General features: G+C 70.0%; 1 protein-coding gene across 2 annotated transcripts in view; it reads left to right on the top strand.

Moving 5' to 3' along the window:
• DNMT3A (DNA methyltransferase 3 alpha) overlaps positions 1–23,461 on the top strand; it is a 40,661-nt gene that overhangs the window by 3,519 nt on the left and 13,681 nt on the right. Inside the window, exons 2-6 of one of the 2 annotated variants that reach the window (XM_068183095.1) lie at positions 3,616–3,796; positions 8,067–8,171; positions 16,912–17,236; positions 20,801–20,847; positions 21,752–21,898. In XM_068183095.1, coding sequence (XP_068039196.1) covers positions 3,728–3,796; positions 8,067–8,171; positions 16,912–17,236; positions 20,801–20,847; positions 21,752–21,898 — 693 coding nt within the window. In that variant the 5' untranslated portion in view covers positions 3,616–3,727. The remainder of the gene's footprint in view (positions 1–3,615; positions 3,797–8,066; positions 8,172–16,911; positions 17,237–20,800; positions 20,848–21,751; positions 21,899–23,461) is intronic. The other variant, XM_068183096.1, reaches the window with a different exon arrangement.

Raw genomic sequence — 23,461 nt, 5'->3', positions numbered from 1 at the left:
GGCCAGGCGCTCCTCCCGCAGAGGCCAAATATTTCACCCCTAAATTACAGCTCGGGAGATGAGGTCAAGGCCACGGTGGTTTCGGCGCAACCATCTGTCGGAGGCGAAATTGCGTAGCCCGGGGACGCCCACCGTGTTCCTGCCCCCCCTCGGCAGCAGCCCCCAGGCTGAGGGGGGCTCGGGGGGCCCCCCCCGCCGTGAGTCAGGGGTGGGGGGCGCAGAGGGTGGGGGTGACTCACGGCCGCCGCTCCTGTCCCCTCTGAGTCAATCCCGGAGTTGTTCCCTGCTGCTGGGAAGGAGGAGGAGAAGGAGGAGGAGGAGGAGGAGGAGGAGGAGGAGGAGCGCGGTGGTGGCAGTGACTCAAAGTGACAACAACAATAATAATACGCTGCGGCACTTGTCACGGGAGAGGCGCTTGGCCGGGGTCCCTCGTGCGTCCCCACCGCCGCCGGCGCACGAGGGACCCCGGCCAAGGCGGGGGTGTCACCGCCGCACGCGGGGTCACCTCAGGACGGGGCGGGGGGGGCGGACTGCGGTGACGGTATCCCCCGCTCGCCACCGGCACGGGGGGCTGCGGGGGACCCCGCTCGCCGTCACCTAAAATGGCCGGTTAGGTCCCCGCAGGCTCCCGGCTGCGGCACGGCACCGCCGAGGTCCCTAAATATATATATATATATAAAAAAAAAAAAAAAAAAAAAAAAAAAAAAAAAAAGGCGGGATTTCGGGTGGGTTTTCCATTTTCGTGCCGGTGGCTGCCGCGTGTCTCGCCCAGCCGGCGCAGGTAACCTACTTCGGAACGCCTCTGCCGCCGCGGCGAGCGTGACTCGCCGGTGCTGCCGTGCGGGAGCGGCACCGGCAGCTGGGCCGGGGCCGCCGCTCGCCCGGCCCGAGCCGCGGGGCCAGCGCCGCCGGGGACACAGCGGCCGCGGGGGCCGGCGGCCGGTCCCTCCCCGCCGGAGCGCCGGGAGCGGGTCCGTGACCGCCGCCGAGCCGAGCGGCGGCCGGGGGATGCCGCCAAGGACGGTCCCGGCGGCCTGAGGCGAGGGCACGGTGCCGAGCCCCCCGGCCCATCCCGTCCCGTCCCGCACCGCCGCGGCGGGCGAACGCAGCCGGGTAAGAGCGCGGGGAGCGGGGCCGGGAGCGCCGCCGGGTCCCGTACGGCCCCTCCGGCGGGGCCCCGCGGGGTGGGCAGCGGGAGGCGGCCGGGCCGCGGCGGCTCCCCGGCTTTGTTCGGCGGCCGGGGCTGCCGCGGGGTTTGTGCGCAGAACAACTATTTTTAGAGCATTTGGAGACCATGTTGGCTGGAAGCGAATCAAAGCCGCGAGCTGCCCCTTCGTCAGCGCCAACCGGGCTCGGCCGCCGCCGCACCGGGCGGCCGGGGGGGCTCGGCCGCCCCCCGGGGCTGCCGGAGGGACCCCGCTGCCGTGGGGGGTCGGGGGCTGCGGGCGGTGCCGGCGGCACGGCGGGGACCCCCGGCTGCGCGACCCCCGCGCCCCGCGGCGCCTCCGGGCGCGGGGGATCCCCCGAGGTGCCCGGTGCAGCCGCGGTGTCCCCGGTGCTTCCCGCTGCACGTGTCCGGCCGTGCCGTGCCGTGCCGTGCCCGCCCCGGGGCTGTGCCGAGGCGCGGCGGGACCAGGGGTTCGGGGGTGTTGGGGGGCTCCGCCAGCGGCACCCCGGGAGGCGACTCGCGGAGAACGGGGGGCCGAGGTGCCGTGCCAAGCCGTGCCAAGCCGTGCCGTGCCGTGGGGCTGGTGGCACAGCCGCTGACAGGGGGGCCAGTAGCGGTGGCCTGGGGCTGCGGGGGGTGCGGGGTGCCAGCCGAGACCCCTCACAGACGGGCATCGCGGTGCCCAGGGGCCAAGCGCCGGGCCGGGGCCGAGTGTGCCCGCGGGGAGCTGGCGTGGGCACCCCTGTGCCACCAAGGGGCTGGTGCCAGGGATGGGTCCGGGGCTTCCCCGGGGGCTCCCCGGGCTGGTGAGGGAAGGGCCCGGGGAGTCCCTCCCCAGCGCCCGCTGGTCGGCACAGGGCTGTGCCTGGGGGTACAGCGTGCACCCCACAGCCCCGTCTGGCATCCTGTACCCCCTGGTCCCACACCCCAAGCCTCCACCCCCAGCCTGGAGCCACCCCCCACTCCCCCTGCTCACATCCTCCCCCCAACCCAGCCTGCGAGAGGGTCAGGGAGGGCTGTGCTCCCCCGTCTGTCCCCCAGCCCCCGGCCCAGCACCCCAAATCCCGGGGGTCCCCGTGCCTGTGTCGGGGGGCGGCTGCAGCCCCCCGGCCCCCCAGCAGCCCCCGCCGCTCCGGCCGCGGGCCGGGGGGATGCCTTGGGGTCGGAGAGGTGCCGGGAGCGGCGTCCTGCCCGCCCCGGCCCCCCCGAGCCCCCGCCCGAGCCCCCCGCCCGCCGCTGGGAACGGCTGCGGCTGGAAAGCTCTAGAAACAAATTGCAGCTCCGGTGCCAAAGGCAACAGCAGCCCCGGCCATGGCGAATGCAGCGTTTGCCATAGCAACAGGTGCCGGCTGGAGCCTCCCCCCCGGCCCCCCGCAACCGGCCCCCGGCCCCCCGCAGCCGGCACCCCGCACCCGGGACCCCGCAGCCTGCACCCCACAGCCTGTCCCGTACACCCAGCACCCCCCCGGACCCCACGGCCAGCATCCCCCAGCTCCCCACAACCAGCACCCACAACCTGCATCCCCCGGCCTCCCGCACCCCCAGCCAGCACTCGGCCACCCCCGGTCCTGCACCCTTTGCACCCCACAAACCTAGCCCTGATGGCCCTGCCAGCCCCCTCACTGCCAGCACCCTATGCCCTGCAGCCAGCACCCCGCGCATCCTGCACCATGCACACCCTGTACGGTACCCCACAGCGTGCACCGCACACACCCTGCACCCCAAACCCTGCCCTGTGCCCCCTGCAGCACGTCCTGCACCCCGCATGCCCCTTGCACCCAGCACCCTGCACCCCACAGCCCTGCTGTCCCTGCACCCCACAAAATGCACATTGCACCCCTCGTACCCCACACTGCACGCCCCCCTCCATGCACCTCACAAGGTGCACGATGCACCCCAAAACATGCACTGGGCACCCCGTGCAGGGCAAAGGGCACCCCACACTGAGCATTGTGTGCTGGGTGCCCCGCACCACACCGTGCACCCATCACCCTGCACCCTGTGCCGTGCGCCCTGTACCCACACCCTGCACCCCACAGCATGGGCCCTGTGCCCCACAGCATGGGCCCTGTGCCCCACAACTGCACCCCACACCATGGGCCCTGTGCCCCACAACTGCACCCCTGTGGGCTCCCCACGCCTCACACCGTGCCCCCTGTGCCCCACATCGCTCCACACGCTGCAGCCCATGCTGTGCACCCCTTACCACGCACCCTGCGCTGACACTGCACCCCACACCCTGCACCCCTCACCCACACCGTGCCCCCCCTGTGCCCCCGCGGCCGGGGCGGGCCGGGGCTCGGGCACCTGCGGGGCGATGGCGGGGCAGGAGCCCAGCCCGGCCGAGTCAAGGCTGCGGCACGTTAATAATTGCCGGGGCTGGGGCCGGGCCGGGGGCAGCGGGGCGGGAGCACCCCCTGATCCCCGTCCCTCTCCGCTCCCCGCAGGGGCAGGAGGATCCAGGCAGCGGCGGGGGACGGCTCCCGGACCCCTCCTCGGCGCAGCGGGGTCCGCTCAGGTGCTGAAGAGGCGGCGGCCGCCCGGCCCCACGGCCCCACGATGCCGTCCAGCGGGAGCCTGGACGCCGGCAGCCCCGCGCCCAGCCGCGAGGCGCTCGACACGCACAAGGTACGGCCCCGTCCCGTCCCGTCCCGTCCCGTCCCGTCCCGCGGGAGCCGGGGGCCTCGGGGCTTTGGCTCCTTCACGGCCGCCAGGAGAAGGGGGTGCGGGGCTCTCTCTGCCGCAGGGCGGGGGGGACGGGAGAGGCCTGAGCCGCGGGCGGGATTAGCGCGGATTGAGCTATTCCTGGCGCTGGGGAGCGCGGGGAGTGGACGGGGACAGACCTGCTGTCACCTCCCGGCTGCGGGCAGAGCTGGGCCAAGGCGGCTGGCAGGCCGGGGGTGTCCCCAGGAGGGTTGTGTCCCCCAGGATGGGGGATGTCCTGGCCCTGGAGCGTGTGCTGGGTTCGTGCTCTGTGCTGGTGGTGGCCTGTAAGCCTCGTGCCAGCCCTGCTCCCCCCTCGGGGGGTCCTGCCTGTTCTGGGGGTCCCTGCGCTTCCTCGTCGTGTGACACCAGGCTCAGGAGGGATGCCCCCAGCCACGTACATGCTGGGCCAGAGTGGCCACTCCCAGTGCCAGGGCTGGCAAAGCCGTTGCTCTTCCTGTGGGGCAGAGTGTCCAGCAGGGCAGGGCAGGGCTGGTCATGGCGTGGGTATCGGGGCTGCAGCCAGCTGGACACCGTCCCACTGCGGGCACCGCCAGGTCGGGGTCATCCCCGTTCCTGCTGGCCGGCTGGGTCACACTGTTCTCGCCTGTCGGTGCTCTCCATCCTCCAGCCACTCCTCCCGGTGGCCAGAGGGGCCGGCCGGTGTGTCCGCTGGGATGCGGCCATGTGTCTGCTGGGATGTGCCTGGCACGTTCTTGGCATGGCTGGGGGCACGGATACCCGGGGTCAGGTCGGTCTTGCCTGACAGTTTTGCCGGCAGGAGCCAGGAGTGGGGAGAATGTGCAGCCCCCGTGCTTTGGGGCGGTTCTGGGGGCATGCAGGGCACAGGGCAGAGCCGGGGCAGTGCCCGCTGCAGCCTGGTGCTACCAGGAGCCGAGCAGAGCCGGGGCAGTGCCCGCTGCAGCCCGGTGCTACCAGGAGCCAAGCAGAGCCGGGGCAGTGCCCGTTGCAGCTCGGTACTCCCGGGAGCAGGGCAGAGCCGGGGCAGTGCCCATTGCAGCCCGGTACTCCCGGGAGCCGAGCAGAGCCGGGGCAGTGCCTGCTGCAGCTCGGTACTCCTGGGAGCCGAGCAGAGCCGGGGCAGTGCCTGCTGCAGCTCGGTACTCCTGGGAGCCGAGCAGAGCCGGGGCAGTGCCCATTGCAGCCCGGTACTCCCGGGAGCAGGACAGAGCCGGGGCAGTGCCCATTGCAGCCCGGTACTCCTGGGAGCCGAGCAGAGCTGGGGCAGTGCCCATTGCAGCCCGGTACTCCCGGGAGCCGAGCAGAGCCGGGGCAGAGCCCGCTGCAGCCCGGTACTCCCGGGAGCCGAGCAGAGCCGGGGCAGTTCCCGCTGCAGCCTGGTACTCCCGGGAGCCGGGCAGAGCCGGGGCAGTGCCCGCTGCAGCCTGGTACTCCCGGGAGCTGAGCAGAGCCGGGGCAGTGCCCGCTGCAGCCCGGTACTCCCGGGAGCCGAGCAGAGCCGGGGCAGTGCCCGCTGCAGCCCGGTACTCCCGGGAGCCGAGCAGAGCCGGGGCAGTGCCCGCTGCAGCCCGGTACTCCCGGGAGCGGGCCCGGCCGGGGCAGAGCCCGGCGCTGGCAGCGGCGCTCAGCCGGGCGCTGTCCCGGGCTGACCCCGCGGGATGCGGCGTCGCCTCCCCCGCGGCCACGTGCCGAGGTCACCCTGCCGAGGGCGGCCGCTCGCTGCCCGCGGGGCCGGCGGGGCGAAGCCGCTCCCGGCGCCTCCGGCCCCGCGGGTCGGGCCGGCGCCGGGGCCGGGGCCGGTGTCTCCCGGCGCAGCCCCGGCGGGGCCGAGCCCCGCTCCCAGCCGGGGCACGTCTCCGCAGTCGGGTTCCCCCCGGGGCCGCGGGCCGGGCAGCGGCGGCGGTGCCGCGGAGCGGGGCTGGCGGCGCAGCCAGCACTGCGTCATGCCGCAGCTCAGCCCGCCGCGCTCGGCCGCCGTTCCCTCCGGGCTGTTGCTTGGCAGCGGAGCAGGAGCAGCACCGGGGACGTGCCACGGAGCGCCGCGCTCCGGGGGACGGGCACGGGGTGATGGATGGGCCATGACTCAGCTCCCGGCGGGATGCGGGCGGCGAGGGGCTGCGGCACCGGCCCCCATGCCGGGCTGGGGGGGCAGAGCCCCCTGGAGTCCTCTGCCAGCCCTGCTGCTGCCCGGGCTGCACCCTCACCCCTGCCCTGCTTTTGGGGTGCCGGCTGTGCCCCCGGGAGGGTTCCCTGTCCTGATAGGTGCTGGGAGCATCTCCCTCGTTCCACAGCAGGGACTCTGCTGTCCCCCCACCGTGGCAGCCCTCGAGCCAGCTCTGTCTCTCCTGCTTCTCACCCTGGAGCCCCCCTGGCCTCTCTGGCACCCACTGGCCATGGGAGCAGCATCCCCTCCTGGCCATGGGAGGCCTGGCTAGCACCTGGTGCACATGACACCCCCAAATCTTTCATGTACATCCACTAAATGCTGCCAGCACCTGGACGGATTGAACTGTGGTGAGGGACAACTGGCGGTGCCAGCAGCCAGGGGCAAAGGGACAGGTGCCAGGGTCTCCTTGGGGCTGGCCTGCACCCCTGGCCTCCTTGGTGCTGCCCTGGCTTTGCAGCACAGTGAGGTACAGGGGGCCTGTGGGGCAGGGACCCCCAGAATCCCCCTCAGGGACTTCTGCACCAGGATGGCGCTGGATCTGGGATCTTGACATCGTCCTTGGACCTGTCCCAGACCTTTCCCGCAGGATGCCATGGGGAGCGGGGCCCAGCCCTGGTAGAGCCCCTGCGTGCTGTGGTGTCCCCTGCCCTCATTCAGCGCTGGCCGTGCTGGCAGGTGCCAGGGCTGGGGGGGGGTCCCTGCACAGGGCTGGGGGGTCCTTGTGGGGCTGGGGGGTCTGTGCAGGGGGCTGGAGGCTGCCCGGCCCCACAGGCAGGCGAGTGGGGCTGGGACAAGCACGGTTCTGGAGGGACACCATGGGCCTGGGGACAGACCTACACGTGGCTCCCGTGCATCCCACGTGCACCAAGACCAGGCAGGGGAGACAGGCGGCAATGGGCACAGGGCATGCAGCTGAGTCTGGGGCGGGTGGCACAGAGGGAGCTGGTCTGGGGACCACGGCTGGGGCCACCACGGCCATGGGGCACCACGGCCATGGGGCACCAGAGCCACGGGACACAGTGTGTCCCAGTGCCGTGGGATCTTCGTGCTGGACCCACGGGGATGTCCCAGCCGCATGCCGATGGCGCGGCTGCCCCAGCTCAGGGGGCGCAGGGCAGGAATGTGGCAGTGCTGGCGCCCGCCAGGGTGCGGGGCCGCGCGGCTGCAGCTGGATGCCGGCGCTGTCTGGCTGCCAGCCCCATCCCCTCCCTGGCCTCTCCCTCACCAGCCCCCCACCGGCCTCTCCTCCTTCCCCTGCTCCCCCTCCGTGGCCTCTTCCTGCTTGGCTGCTGCCGCCGGGATCTTCTGGGGCTCAGGTGAAAGCGACCCCGCGCCGCGCCGGGGCCTCGCGCCTCCCTTGCCCACCGTGTCCCCCCCGGTGCCAGGCACGGGTCCCCGGCGCGGGGACAGGGCCCCCGGCACGCGCGGCCGCCGGCGCTGCCGCGGCCCCGGCACGGGAGCAGGTTCATTTCCCGGAGCCGCGTTCCTGCTGCGCCGCCATGCTGGCACATGCGTGCTGCCAGTGCCGGGGCTGGGCCACCGCGCCAGGGACAGGGCGTGGGGCGCTGCCAGCTGCTCTGGGGCACGGCAGGGTCCCCAAAGCGGGCAGCTGCCCGCTCCAAGGGTGCCCGGCTCCTGCTGCTGGCCCTCGTCCCCAGGGAGCCGCATGGCTGCGTGCAGGCCCGTGCTGTGAGGCATCCGCACGGCCCTTGCTGCGTTCCGTGGCGCAGGCTTTGGTGGGTGGCAGCAGTGGGCACGTGTCCTGAGCCGGCCGTGGCACAGCGGCACGGGGCAGGGGGGTCACCCGCTGGGGCTCCCGGGCCGCACCTGTGCCACAGCCCAAGCGTGGCAGGAGACACTGTCACCCTTCTAAGTGTCCTGGTGCTGCTGGCCCGGCGATGCCGCGATGCTCGCGCCTGGCCGGACAGACGCCCGTCCCCCTGCGGTGCCCGCGGTGCCGGCGGCGCCGGCGATCCAGCGGGAGCGGAGCCGTGCCCAGCCCGGGCTGCCCGGCGGCGTAACCATCCTCTCTGTGTCCGCTCGCAGGGGGAAGAGGAGCCCGAGGAGAACCCGAGCAAGGAGGAGAAGCAGGAGCCGGGGACGCCCATGAGGAAAGCCGGGCGGCCCGGGCGCAAGCGCAAGCATGCCCAGGTGAGCCAGGTGGGGGGCGGTGGGTGTCCCCCGCAGGGCTGTCCTGCATTGCTGGCACACCTCGGCTCCTGGCGTGCCACGGGCTGCCCTGTGTACCAGGGTGCTGAGCCAGAGGAGGCCCGAGAGCAGTCGGAGGGGGTGTCCTTCCCCTCCTGGCCCTCAGCGAGCCCTCCTGTGCCCGGTGGCACCATCCCGCTCCGTGTGGCTCTGCTCGAGGCCCCACCATGCATTTGCTCCCTGCCTGGTGGCTGCGACCCTGGTCCCCTCCCTGGGGCTGCCGGGCCCGGGGGCAGAGCCCCGAGCCTCTGAGGGCCTCCGGGCTCGCTCAGCCCTCGCTGAGCCACGGGCACCGTGCCTGCCGAGGTCAGCTGGGAGTCACGGGATGCTCGGGGCTTTTGGGTCTGTGCTGGGGCAGGGCCCCGGGGGCTCGTCCCTTCCAGGCCATGGTGTGTCCCAGTGCCACTGGGGAGCCATCTCCTTGCGGGGTGGCCAGGTGGCACCTGGCTGCTGCCACAGACTTGGTGTGAGTGGAGGAGCAGGTTCCTCTGATGCTGAAGGCCCAGAGGGAAGGTGCCCTTGGTCTCCAGACTCAGACAGTGTCCCCAATCTTCATTCCCACAGGTGGGGACAGAGGGGTGACAAAGAGGCCCAGGGCGATGAGTGGGCCAGGGCAACGAGCAGGGGGGGACAAACAGAGCTGAGGCACCTTCACCCTTAGAAGGCCGCAAATCCTTTCTGGAGAAGTTTCTGGCAGCCGAAGGGCTTCGTCCTGTGCTGGGACATTTCAGGGGCAAGCTGCCTGTCCCGACAGCCCCTGATCCCTGCCACGCCAGTGCCAGGGTCACGGCAAAGCCGGGGCAGCGTCACCTGGGCCAGGGGGTGTGCAGGGCTGGCTGGGCTCAGGCTGCCGGTGGCCCCGGGCCGGGAGGAACGTGCCGGGGTGGGGGAGCCGCTGCTGGAAGAACAATGCTGGCACGGGAGCAAGCGGGGAGCGCCGCAGCAACGGCCGCGCCTGGGAGCCTGGAGGGCTCCGGCCAGCACAGCCGGAGGCCCCAGGAACCCCCCGGCACGATGGAGGAATGGCAGCAATGCCGGGGCAGCGGGCACATCCTGCCCCGGGGGTGGGAGCCGGGGGTGGGTGCCCGTCCCTGTGTGCTCCAACACAGCTGCGCGGTGCTGGTGCTGGTGCCGGTGCTTGTGCCAGAGCTGCTGCCGGTGCTGCTGCCGGTGCTGCTGCCAGCGCTGGTGCCGGTGCTGCTGCCGGTGCTGCTGCCAGTGCTGGTGCCGGTGTCCTTTGGCCAGCAGCTCCCAGTGCCAAGAGAGCAGAGCTGGCATAGCCAGCCCCAGGCACTGCCAGGGAAGCCCCTATGGACGTGAGCTACTAAAATTATCCTCCCTGAGGAGAGCCTGCTGCGCCGGGGGCACCGGAGCAGGCTGAGGGGAGCTGGCACACGCCATGGGCACCAGGCTGGCCCTGTGGGTGCCGGCCAGGGGTCCCCAGCAGCCGTGCCCAGGGTCGTGGTGGGCAGGCACGTGGCCAGAGGGGCCTTGCCCCGTGCCTGGTCAGCGGTGTGAGAGGGCACAGGGTGCTGGAGGGGGAGCTGGCAGGAGGGTGGCCGGGCACAGCCCTGTGGGGACGGGTGTCATGGTGTGGGCGAGCTGTGCCAGGCCACGCCGAGCTGTGCCGGGCTGTACCAGGCTGCGCTGCGGGGCGCCGTGCCGTGCTGAGCCACGCAGTGGCATGCTGTGGCTGCAGGAGCAGCGTCCCCAGTCCCAGCTGCGCCTGGCAGAGGGACACCCCTCAGCAGGGCTGCTCTGCGGGTGGTGCCAGGGTGACAGGGGCACCTTCCCCGGGCTGGGGTGGGCACGAGAGTCGCCAAGTGCCAACCCCCGTCATCCCTCTCCGGGGAGCATCATCCCTCTCCGGGGAGCGTCCCCAGTGTCCCCGGTGTCCCCGGGGCAGTGCAGAGCAGGCTCCTTGGCCGGGAGTGTCCCCCGTGTCCCCAGTGTCCCCAGTGTCCCCGGGGCAGTGCAGAGCAGGCTCCTTGGCGGGGAGTGTTCCCAGTGTCCCCAGTGTCACCCTGTGTCCCCGGGGTAGTGCAGAGCAGGCTCCTTGGCGGGGAATGTCCCCAGTGTCACCCTGTGTCCCCGGGGCAGTGCAGAGCAGGCTCCTTGGCGGGGAGTGTCCCCAGTGTCCCCAGTGTCCCCAGTGTCCTCGGGGCAGTGCAGAGCAGGCTCCTTGGCGGGGAGTGTCCCCAGTGTCCCCAGTGTCCCCAGTGTCCTCGGGGCAGTGCAGAGCAGGCTCCTTGGCGGGGAGTGTCCCCAGTGTCCCCAGTGTCCCCAGTGTCCCCAGTGTCCCCGGGGCAGTGCAGAGCAGGCTCCTTGGCGGGGAGTGTCCCCAGTGTCCCCAGTGTCCCCGGGGCAGTGCAGAGCAGGCTCCTTGGCGGGGAGTGTCCCCAGTGTCCCCAGTGTCCCCAGTGTCCCCAGTGTCCCCAGTGTCCTCGGGGCAGTGCAGAGCAGGCTCCTTGGCGGGGAGTGTCCCCAGTGTCCCCAGTGTCCCCGGGGCAGTGCAGAGCAGGCTCCTTGGCGGGGGCCCAGCGGAGGGGAGGGAGCAGGAGAAAGGCAGACCTTGTTCCCAGGGCCCCGCAGCGGCAGCCGGAGGAAGCGTGGGGTGGGTGGGCAGGAAGGCTCCGCCGCCGGCCCTTGGCGGGGACGGGGACCGGGACGGGGACGGGGACGGGCACCGCAGGCCGGGAAGGGGACAGGCCGGGGGTGGCTCCTGCCGCCCCCTTGCCCTCCCTGGCCCAGTCTGAGTGGCAGCACGGGGACGTGCTGGTGGCACGGGGGCCCGCTGAGCTGGGGTCCGGTCCTGGCCCAGGTAGGAAGCCGGGGTGCCAGGTTTGGCCGGCCGCGGAGGCGCTGGCAGCGGGTGACACCTGGGTGGGACGGATGGGGCCGTGCCGGCCGTGGCGCTGGGCGGGTGGCGTGTCCCTGTCCTGGCAGGAGGGGACGCGGTGCCCGTCCTGCCCCGGCGTTAGCATCCCAGGACCCTCCTGCCCAGCACGGCCGCTGTCCGGTGGCACCGCAGGCCTGGCACTGACGGCCGGTCCCGGTGCCGCTGCCAAAGCCTGGCCGTGCCAAGGGGAGCCTGTGCCATGCCAAAGCCTGGCCGTGCCAAGGGGAGCCTGTGCCATGCGTGCCTGGCACCCCACACCGGCCGAGCCCACGGACCTGTCCCAGCGAGGGGCTGGGCTGAGCCCCACAGCCCCTCTGAACCCCACAGCCCCCCTGACCCACACAGCCCCCCTGAGCCCCACAGCCCCACTGACCCACACAGCCCCCCTGCGCCCCACAGCCCCACTGACCGCCACAGCCCCCCTGAGCCCCACAGCCCCCCTGAGCCCCACAGCCCCACTGAACCCCACAGCCCCCCTGCACCCCACAGCCCCACTGAACCCCACATCCCCTCTGAGCCCCACAGCCCCCCTGAGCCCCACAGCCCCCCTGACCCCCACAGCCCCACTGAACCCCACAGCCCCACTGAGCCCCACAGCCCCACTGAACCCCACAGCCCCACTGACCCCCACAGCCCCACTGAACCCCACAGACCCCCTGACCCCCACAGCCCCACTGACCCCCACAGCCCACCTGAGCCCCACAGCCCCACTGAACCCCACAGCCCCACTGAACCCCACAGACCCCCTGACCCCCACAGCCCCCTGCACCCCACAGCCCCACTGAACCCCACAGCCCCACTGAGCCCCCCTGCACCCCAGAGCCCGCAGCCCCCCTGAGCCCCCCTGCACCCAGAGCCCGCAGCCACCCAGGTGTCCCCAGGCCCGCAGCCCCCGCCTGCCCTGGAGCACAGCGCTGGCCTTCCCGTTTCCTCCCGGGAAGCCCCACGGCCCCTGCGATTGTTCTCGGCACGGATGCGGCCCCAGCACAGGCGGCAGCGGGGCCAGGGGCGCCAGGACCCCATGAGCTGCCTCGGGGAATGGCACTGGAGACCCTACAGGGACAGGGGTGCAGCGGTGTCCTGGTTTGGGACCTGTCCTGGTCTGGGACCTGTCCTGGTATGGGACCCGTCCTGGTCTGGTACCTGTCCTGGTTTGGGACCTGTCCTGGTCTGGGACCTGTCCTGGTATGGGACCCGTCCTGGTCTGGGACCTGTCCTGATTTGGGACCCGTCCTGGTTTGGGACCTGTCCTGGTTTGGGACCCATCCTGGTCTGGGACCCGTCCTGGTCTGGGACCTGTCCTGGTCTGGGACCTGTCCTGATATGGGACCCGTCCTGGTTTGGGACCTGTCCTGGTTTGGGACCCATCCTGGTCTGGGACCTGTCCTGATTTGGGACCTGTCCTGGTCTGGGACCTGTCCTGGTTTGGGACCTGTCCTGGTCTGAGACCTGTCCTGGTTTGGGACCCATCCTGGTCTGGGACCTGTCCTGGTTTGGGACTTGTCCTGGTCTGGGACCTGTCCTGGTCTGGAACCCGTCTGGTCTGGGACCTGTCCTTGTATGAGACCCGTCTGGTCTGGGACCTGTCCTGGTTTGGGACCCGTCTGGTCTGGGACCTGTCCTGGTCTGGGACCTGCCCTGGTCTGGGACCTGTCCTGGTTTGGGACCCGTCCTTGTCTGGTACCTGACCTGGTATGGGACCTGTCCTGGTTTGGTACCTGTCCTGGTTTGGGACCCGTCCTGGTCTGGAACCCGTCTGGTCTGGGACCAGTCCTGGTTTGGGACCTGTCCTGGTCTGGGACCAGTCCTGGTCTGGGACCTGTCCTGGTTTGGTACCTGTCCTGGTTTGGGACCTGTCCTGGTCTGGAACCCATCTGGTCTGGGACCTGTCCTGGTCTGGGACCCGTCCTGGTATGGGACCTGTCCTGGTTTGGGACCCATCCTGGTCTGGTACCTGACCTGGTTTGGGACCCGTCCTGGTTTGGGACCTGTCCTGGTTTGGAACCTGTCCTGGTCTGGAACCCGTCTGGTCTGGGACCCCTCCTGCTTGCCAGTCCTTGTGGGACTGCCGGGGCCTTTGCTCCCTGGAATCCATCTTGCCCGGTTCCAGCTCCCTGTGCTGCTCCCGGGCCACGCTGCGGTGCCCCCGCTGTCCCTGCTGCCACCCCATGCCGTGGTGGCTGGCTGGCCCTCCGGGGCTGTGCATCCCCTGGCCAGGCACGCCAAGGTCCGGCCTTTGGCCTCCGAAAGCCCAGGTGTGCCCTCGTTCATGGACTGGCACGGCACTCCCGATGGCACCGGTGCCTGCTCGGGGCACCGGGCCCTTGCCAGGCTCTGGGGGACAGGCCAGGGGGGACAGGAGGGGACAGGGGGGGCAGGCCAGGGGGTCCTGTGCCCTGTGGCACCTCTCAGGGACCTCAGGGAGGAAGCAGTGCCTGTCACCTGCCACCCCCTCGAGCCTGTGCCTCGTGACACGCCAAGGCCCCCAGCTGTCCCGCGTCCCCTCCCGGGCCCTGTCACCATCGTGGCACCTGTAGTTCACTGGGGACAGGCAGGAAGGCTCCACTACCCACCGTGCCACCCTGGCTCCACGCCGTGCCACCCTGTCATCGTGCCCTGGCTCCACGCCGTGCCACCCCTCCTGTGCTGCAGGAGGACACCGGGGCCACCGGGAGGGAGTGGCAGCAGCTCCAGGGTCTGTCCGGGGGTGTCAGTGCCAGTGTGGGTGTCACCGGCTGTCACCCTGTGCCCAGGTGTCACCCTGTGCCTGTGCCCAGCTGTCACCCTGTGCCCAGGTGTCACCCTGTGCCTGTGCCCAGCTGTCACCCTGTGCCTGTGCCCAGGTGTCACCCTGTGTCTGTGCCCAGGTGTCACCCTGTGCCCAGGTGTCACCCTGTGCCTGTGCCCAGGTGTCACCCTGTACCCAGCTGTCACCCTGTGCCTGTGCCCAGGTGTCACCCTGTACCCAGGTGTCACCCTGTGCCCAGGTGTCACCCTGTGCCTGTGCCCAGCTGTCACCCTGTGCCCAGGTGTCACCCTGTGCCCAGGTGTCACCCTGTGCCTGTGCCCAGCTGTCACCCTGTGCCTGTGCCCAGGTGTCACCCTGTGCCTGTGCCCAGCTGTCACCCTGTGCCCAGGTGTCACCCTGTGCCTGTGCCCAGCTGTCATCCTGTGCCCAGCTGTCACCCTGTGCCTGTGCCCAGCTGTCACCCTGTGCCTGTGCCCAGCTGTCACCCTGTGCCCAGGTGTCACCCTGTGCCTGTGCCCAGCTGTCACCCTGTGCCCAGGTGTCACCCTGTGCCTGTGCCCAGGTGTCACCCTGTGCCTGTGCCCAGCTGTCACCCTGTGCCCAGGTGTCACCCTGTGCCTGTGCCCAGCTGTCACCCTGTGCCCAGGTGTCACCCTGTGCCTGTGCCCAGGTGTCACCCTGTGCCTGTGCCCAGCTGTCACCCTGTGCCCAGCTGTCACCCTGTGCCTGTGCCCAGCTGTCACCCTGTGCCCAGGTGTCACCCTGTGCCCAGCTGTCACCCTGTGCCCAGGTGTCACCCTGTGCCTGTGCCCAGCTGTCACCCTGGGCTGGGCTGGGCCGGGCTGAGCTGAGCTGTGCCAGGCTGGGCTAGGCCGGGCTGGTTTGGGCCGGGCCAAGCTGGGCTGGGCTGGGCTGGGATGAGCTGGGCCAGGCCAAGCTCTGACTCCTGCTCCCGGTGCTGAGCTGTGCCTGTCACACACACACTGCTGTCACACACCTGTGACACACACACACCTGTCACACACACACAGACACACACACTCCTGTCACACACCTGTCACACACACACACCTGTCACACACACACACACACACACACACACCTGTCACACACCTGTCACACACACACCTGTCACACACACACACACACACTTCTGTCACACACCTGTCACACACACACACACACACCTGTGACACACCTGTCACACACACACACACACACACTGCTGTCACACACCTGTCACACACACACACCTGTGACACACACACACACCTGTCACACACACACACCTGTTACACACACACAGACACACACACACACTGCTGTCACACACCTGTCACACACACACACACACACACTGCTGTCACACACCTGTCACACACACACTCACCTGTCACACACACACACACCTGTTACACACACACACCTGTCACACACACACACACCTGTCACACACACACACACCTGTTACACACACACAGACACACACACACACTGCTGTCACACACCTGTCACACACACACACACACACACTGCTGTCACACACCTGTCACACACACACTCACCTGTCACACACACACACACCTGTTACACACACACACCTGTCACACACACACACACCTGTCACACACACACACACCTGTCACACACACACACCTGTCACGCACACACTCACCTGTGACACACCTGTCTCACACACACACCTGCACATGTGTGTGTCACGAGCTTATCCCAGGGCCTAGCTCTGTGTGTCCCTGACACACTGCCCTGTCCCATGTGTCCGTGCCAGTGGCGGTGAGCCACACCAAGGGGCCCCTTGCTGTCCCCTTGCTGTCCCCTTGCTGTCCCCTTGCTGTCCCTCACCCCAGTGCGGTGGCACAGGTGCACCAGGCAGGACGGGCAGTGCCAGTGTCCCCTCTGCCCACAGGGGCCTGGACACCCGGGCACGTCCCAGCACGTTCTGCTCCGGATGGCACCATGGCCCCATGCCCGGTCCCCAGAGTGCTGTGGCACCTCGCTCCCAAAGTGTCATGGCCCAGTGTCGTTCTGTGGTGCCACGTCCCCGTGTCCTGCTCCTGAGGGTGCCACGTCCCCGTGTCCTGCTCCTGAGGGTGCCATGACAGCATGTCCAGGTCCTTGCGGTGCCACATCCCCGTGTCCTGCTCCTGAGGGTGCCACGTCCCCGTGTCCTGCTCCTGAGGGTGCCATGACAGCATGTCCAGGTCCTTGCAGTGCCACATCCCCGTGTCCTGCTCCTGAGGGTGCCATGACAGCATGTCCAGGTCCTTGCGGTGCCACATCCCCGTGTCCTGCTCCTGAAGGTGCCATGACAGCATGTCCAGGTCCTTGCGGTGCCACATCCCCGTGTCCTGCTCCTGAGGGTGCCATGGCAGCATGTCCAGGTCCTTGCGGTGCCACATCCCCGTGTCCTGCTCCTGAGGGTGCCATAGCAGCATGTCCAGGTCCTTGCGGTGCCACATCCCCGTGTCCTGCTCCTGAGGGTGTCACGGTGTTGTATCCCAGTCCAAAAGGCGCCCCGTCCCCGTGTCCTGGTCCCGAGTGTTCTGTGGCTCCATGTCCTGATCCTCATGGTGTGCCACCTTTTGTTATGGTCCTGAGGCTGTCACAGCATTTTGTCACTGTCCCAAAGGTATCTTGTCACTCTGTCTTGGTCCTGAGGGTGTGGTGACATTGTGTCCTGGTCTGAGGGTGTTGCTCTAAGGTGTCCTGGCCCTGAGGCCGTGGAGATGTGTCCTGGTCCGTGAGGATGTCACACACACCTGTGTCCTGGTCCTCAGAGTGCCACGGTGGAGTGTCCTGGTCCTCAGGGTGGCACAGCAGCGTGTCCTGATCACGAGGGCGTCACATCCATGTGTCCTGGCCCTGCTGTGACACCGTGTCCTGCTCCCAAGGGTCCAGGGCAGGCAGCAGCAGCTGTCACACCCGGGATGCAGGAGGTGGGACCGGGGCTTTTCGGGCTGTCGTGCTGCCGTCCCCCGCTGCCAGCACCGAGCGCAGCCCTTCCCTTCTCCCAGCAGGCGGAAAGCAGTGACACCCCCAAAGACACCGCGGCCGTCCCCAAGTGCCCCCCGCCGTGCCCGGAGGCCAGTCCCGCCGAGCCGCTGCCCAACGGGGACGTGGAAGGGGACGCGGAGGAGGCCGGGGCCAGCCCCAAGGGCGGCCGGCCCGAGGAGGACGAGACGGAGAGCCTGGCGGACGGAGAGACGGGCCGGGCGCTGGAGAACGGCCGCTGCACCCCCAAGGAGGGCCTGGACGCCCCGGCCGATGAGGGTGAGCTGGCCCCTTCCGACCCCCAGAAGAAACGCGGGAGGAGGAAACTCCTGGAGGCCACAGAGAAAAGTAAGAGCTCAGCCCTGGGGGCTCCCCGCTCCAGGGCCCGGCCCCCAGGGACCCCTGGGCCCCCCAGGGACCCCTGAACTCCCAGCGAACCCCGGCCCCCCCAGGGACCCCCAACCCCCAGGGACCACCAGCCCCCTAGAGACCCCCAGCCCCCCAGGGACCCCTGAATTCCCAGGGACCCCCAACCCCCAGGGACCCCTGACCCCCTAGAGACCCCCAGCCCCCCAGGGACCCCTGAATTCCCAGGGACCCCCAGCCTCCAGGGACCCCCAGGCCCCCAGGGACCCCTGAACCCCCAGGGACCCCCAACCCCCAGGGACCCCTGACCCCCTAGAGACCCCCAGCCCCCCAGGGACCCCTGAACCCCCCCAGGGACACCCAGCCCTCAGAGACCCCCAGCCCCCCAGGGACCCCTGAACCCCCAGAGACCCCCAGCCCCCCAGGGACCCCTGAACCCCCAGAGACCCCCAGCCCCCCAGGGACCCCCAGTCTCCAGGGACCCCCAGTCTCCAGGGACCCCCGATCCCCCAGAGACCCCCAGCCCTCAGAGACCCCCATCCCCCAGGGACCCCTGACCCCCTAGAGATCCCCGGCCACGCAGGGACCCCTAGCCCCTAGAGACCCCCAGCCCCCAGGGACCCCCGACCCCCAGAGACCCCCAGCCCCCAGAGACCCCTGACCCCCAGAGACCCCCGGTCCCCAGAGACCCCCAGCCCCCAGAGACCCCTGACCCCCAGGGACCCCCAGCCCTGCTGTCCCGCTCCGTGAGGGCTCTGGGCTGGGCAGCGCTGCCGCAGGAGGAGGAGGAGGAGGAAGGGCTGAGCCCCTCCATGCCATGCAGGATTTGGGGTGGGGGGGCTGTTCCCACGTGCTCATCCCATCCCCCATCATCACCTTTCCTGACAGCAGGAACAGGGATTGGGCTCCTCGTGCTCGGTGCCCCGCGGTGCCAGCACATCCCTGTCCACCCGTGACACCTCCCTGGCACCTGTGCCCCCTGTGGCCGCCCTGCCCGTGCTGGGGGTGTGGGGACCACGGTGCCCAGGAGGTGCTGGCCTCCGGGGAGCAGGCAGGGCAGAGGGACCAGCGCCATGCTGAGGGGTCAGTCCCAGCTGTACCCGGCTGGGGCACGGCTCAGCTCGGGAGGTCCCGAGGGTCCCGGGGCATTTCTGGGCCATGTCAGGGGGTGCCCAGGTAGTGCAGCCCCCCGTGGCGCCGGGCCCAGCGCTGTGTCCCCGGGACACGGGGGACAGGGACGAGCTGGGGACAGCCCGCCGAGCAGCCCGTGATGCTGCAGGGCTGGAGCGTCTGTGCCGGGGGAAGGCTGCGGGAGCTGCGGCTGCTGAGCCCGGAGCAGAGCGGGCCCCGGGGATGCCGGGTGTGACCCCGGCAGGGAGGGCTCTGCAGGTGAGCCCGGCGCTCCCGGGGACAGGAGCAGAGGCCACGGCACAGGCTGGACCCCAGATGGTCCCTCTGGACCTCGGGACAGCCTTCTCAGCATTCCCAGCTCTGGCACTTGGGCCTTCCTGACTGGAATCATCACAGAGACTGACCGGCCGGCCATGCCGAGCCAGTGCTGAGCAGGGAGGGATGGATGGACAGGGGAGCTGGGACGGAGCTGGAAGAGGCAGGGACGGAGCTGGAAGAGGCTGGGATGGAGTTGGAAGAGGCAGGAATGGCTGGGGCAGGCAGGGACAGGGCTGGCAGAGGCAGGGATGGCTGGGGCAGGCAGGGACGGAGCTGGCAGAGGCTGGGATGGAGTTGGAAGAGGCAGGGTTGGAGCTGGTAGCGGCAGGGATGGAGCTGGTAGCGGCAGGGATGGCTGGGGCAGGCAGGGACGGAGCTGGCAGAGGCTGGGATGGAGTTGGAAGAGGCAGGGATGGAGCTGGTAGCGGCAGGGACGGAGCTGGTAGCGGCAGGGATGGCTGGGGCAGGCAGGGACGGAGCTGGCAGAGGCTGGGATGGAGTTGGAAGAGGCAGGGATGGAGCTGGTAGCGGCAGGGATGGCTGGGGCAGGCAGGGACGGGGCCGGCAGAGGCAGGGATGGCTGGGGCAGGCAGGGACGGAGCTGGTAGCGGCAGGGATGGCTGGGGCAGGCAGGGACGGAGCTGGCAGAGGCTGGGATGGAGTTGGAAGAGGCAGGGATGGAGCTGGTAGCGGCAGGGATGGCTGGGGCAGGCAGGGACGGGGCCGGCAGAGGCAGGGATGGCTGGGGCAGGCAGGGATGGAGCTGGTAGCGGCAGGGACGGGGCTGGCAGGCAGGGACGGAGCTGGCAGAGGCAGAGGCAGAGGCAGAGGCAGGCATGGCGGGATGGATGCATGGATGAGCCGCACGCTGCAGATGCTGCCGCAGTCACGAGGCGCGGCCGCGGGAGCGCCGCAGCCGCGGTGGGGGGAGCGGGGAGGGCCGCGGCCGGGGCGGGCCCCGGGCAGCCCGAGGGCAGCCGGACCCGGCTGAGGCTGCGGGGACGGCCGGCTGCGGTGTCCGAGCGGTCCCAGCCATCCCGGGGGCCCGGGGCGGCTGTGCCGCTGCCGGGAGCTCCCTCCCTTCCTCCCTCCCGCCCGCACGGAGCCATTTCCAGCGCTCCGGCCGAGCCCGGGCCGGGGTCACCGGCACCTTCCAGCGCCGGGCTCGGCTCCTGCCGGACCCTCCCCGCCCCCGGGGCTCGCCGGGATCCCGTGCCCCTGCGATGAGCCACGGGAAATCCCCGCTTCAGTCAGTGCCCCCCAGTCTGGCCAGTCCCGGTGACAGAGGGGGACCAAGCATCTCAGAACAGGCCAGGCCCCCTCTCCCGTGCCTCAGTTTCCCCCCCCCCCCCCATAGATCCCTGTAGATGAGGATGGGATGCCTGGACATACCTGGAGCGCACACACACTCTGCTCCCCGGTGTCCCAAGGTGTCCCCCAGTGTCCCAGTGTCCTGCAGCGTGCCACGCTGCCCTACAACGTCCCCCCTTGTTCCCCCATGTCCCCTGGTGTCCCCCAGCACTCAGAGCAGAGCTCTGGGCCGCTCTCCTCCCTCAGGGGCTCCAGCTGCCACGGGGGGCTGGATCCCCATGTGCCAGCTGCGGGGTACCATCCTGGCATCACAGGGGGCTGGGGCCACCCCAGGGCCTGGGCCACGGTGGCCAGTGCCCAGCAGCCAGGGGCAAGTGCTGAGGGATGCCAGCAGCGGGCGGGAGCCCCCCCTGCAGCCAGCAGCGCCCCGCTCCCCCGGCGGCTCTCACCCCCCGAAACACTGGGGGTTATTTTTAGCCGCTTTCCTGGCAGCGCCTCGGCAGACCTGCGGCGCGGATGTGCCGAGAGCACAGGAAGCAGCGGGGCTGCGCCGCTTCCCCTGCCCGCCGGGGGGGTCACTGCCCCGGACCCCCAAACCCGGCCGGGGCAGGAGCAGCGGCCGCGTCCCGGCAGCAGCGCCCACCCGGGAGCGCCCCGGGACCCGCGCCCAGAGCTGGGTGGGCTCCGGACGGGCTGGGTGGGCCCCGTCTCCCCCGCGGAGTCCCGGGTGGGCCCCATCGCCCCGCGCCCACGCCGGCTGACGGCCGCTCTCTGTTCCGTGTGCAGGCAAGGACGAGAAGGAGGAAAACAACTTCGACACCCTGAAAATGGAGGCAAGTATGGCCTGGGGCTGGATCCTGCAAATCTGTGCCCGGGAGACGGGCACAGCACACCCCAGGGAACAGGCATGGCCCCATAGCCACCCCAGGAGATGGGCACAGCCCCACAGCCACCCCAGGAGATGGGCACAGCCCACCCCAGGAAAGGGGAACGGCCCCACAGCCCACCATGGCCTCCTCGTGCCCACAGGCACCATCTCTCCCTGCTCCCTGGGCACCTGGGCTCCCATGCCACGACACAGCCAGGCACCCGGCAGCTCTTGCTGCTGTGCTGGGGACCAGGTGGCACCAGGATGTGCCGGGTCAGGGACCCCCTCCATCCCTCCACGAGGGATGGTGCCTGCCCAGGCTGACCCCTGGCCTCCCCTCAGTTCCCTCAGTGCTCTGGGCACAGCGTGTTGGATCTGCTTTGGGGAGGATCTGTGCCTGGATGGTGGCGGTGGTGCCCACCAAGGTGCAGCTGGGTGTGCTGTGATGCCATGGCATCCAGGTCATTGAATCCCAGACCAGTTTGGGCTGGAAGGGACCTCAAAGTTCATCCATGGGCAGGGACACCTTCCACTAGACCAGGCTGCTCCAAGCCATGTCCAGCCTGTCCTGGGACACTCCCAGGGCTCCAGGGGCAGCCACAGCGTCTCTGGGCACCCTGTGCCAGGGCCTGCCCGCCCCACAGGGAATCACTTCTCCCCACTATCGAATCTCAGGTCCTGGTGCACACGTGGGCCAGGCCACGTTCCCGTGCCCATGTGAGCCCAGGCAGGCAGTGCCCCCCTTGCCTGTCTCCCCACGCACGAGGCGTGCCCCCCACAGCCCCCCGGGCAGCTCTGCTGTGTCCCCTGCGCCGTCCCCGAGGCCGGGCCGTGGCCGGTGGCCTGACCCCGCTGTCTGTCCGTGGCAGGGCTCGCGCGGGCGGCTCCGCGGCGGGCTGGGCTGGGAGTCGAGCCTGCGGCAGCGGCCGATGCAGCGGCACACCTTCCAGGCCGGGGACCCCTACTATATCAGCAAGAGGAAGCGGGACGAGTGGCTGGCACGCTGGAAGCGGGAGGTGAGGGCCGGCACCAGCGGGCGGTTGGCACCGCGTGGCCACTGAGCCCCGAGGCTCCCGTGGCATCGGTGGGTCGCTCAGAGCCCGGGCCCGGGCTGGCCGGGCACACGGGGCACGGTCAGGGCACACGGGGCTCGGGTGGGCGCGCGGGGCACGCCGGCGTGGCCGTGCCCCGGGGCCGGTGGAAAGGGTGCTCCGTGCTGCTGGTGGCACCCGTGCCTGGCCCGCGGCTCCTTGCCCCTGTGGCCCCGGGGCCGCCCTCTCTCGGGGCAGCGGGCCAGTCCCTCTCCCGCGGGATGTGCTGCCCATTCCTGCCCGTTCCTGCCGGTTTCCCGGGGCCCAGAGCCTGGCACGGGCACGGGGCGGCCACGGTGCCAGCGGCTGTTCGTGGGCAGCAGGGACAGGGACTCTGTGGGTGCCCAGAGGGGACCCCAGGCACAGCCCCCCTGTCCTGCCCCATCTCACCAGACCGGAGCCCTTGGGCACTGGCAAGTTCCTCCTCATGGAGCTCCCCAAACCCTGCAGGTCCCCACACCGTGAGAGGCCCCAGACCTGTCATGGGTCACTCCTGGGCCGTGATTTTCAGGAGCAGAGCTGGCTGGTGGCCCAGTGCCCATTCACAGCTGCCTCCTTCCCTGGCTGCTGCTGGGGTCACCCCCTCTGTGCCACCCACCGCCCATGTCCCACTCTGGGGACACTCCCCACTGTCTGACTCAGCTGGGGTCACCAACCCTGCTATACCGTGGGCACAGGGACAACCCAGCCTCCTCCAGCCTGCCCTCCTCTTCCTCACCCCTCAGCCTCTGAGGGGTGCAGCTGGCATGGGGACAGGACACGGGGACACCCAGGGTCAGTGCAGTGACACAGATTAGGGGAACAGGGACACTCGGGGTCAGTGCAGTGACACAGATTAGGGGAACAGGGACACTCAGGGTCAGTGCAGTGACACAGACACAGGGACACTGGGACACCCAGGGTCAGTGCAGTGACACAGACACAGGGACACTCAGTGTCAGTGCGGTGACACGGACGTGGGGACACTCGGGGTCAGTGCGGTGACACGGACGTGGGGACACTCGGGGTCAGTGCAGTGACACAGACACAGGAACACTGGGACACCCAGGGTCAGTGCAGTGACACAGACACAGGGGAACAGGGACACTCAGGGTCAGTGCAGTGACACAGACATGGACACAGGGACACCCAGGGTCAGTGCAGTGACACAGATAGGGGAACAGGGACACTCAGGGTCAGTGCAGTGACACAGACACAGGGACACTCAGGGTCAGTGCAATGACACAGACACAGGGACAGTCAGGGTCAGTACAGTGACACAGACACAGGGACACTGGGACACCCAGGGTCAGTGCAGTGACACAGACACAGGGACACTCAGTGTCAGTGCAGTGACACGGACGTGGGGACACTCGGGGTCAGTGCAGTGACACGGACACAGACACAGGGACACCCAGAGTCAGTGCAGTGACACAGATAGGGGAACAGGGACACTCGGGGTCAGTGCAGTGACACAGACATGGACACGGGGACACCCGTGATCAGTGC

Source organism: Anomalospiza imberbis, chromosome 3, assembly GCF_031753505.1.
Source record: "Anomalospiza imberbis isolate Cuckoo-Finch-1a 21T00152 chromosome 3, ASM3175350v1, whole genome shotgun sequence".
NCBI classification, from domain to species: Eukaryota; Metazoa; Chordata; class Aves; order Passeriformes; family Viduidae; genus Anomalospiza; species Anomalospiza imberbis.
This window is presented reverse-complemented; position numbering and strand designations above follow the sequence as displayed.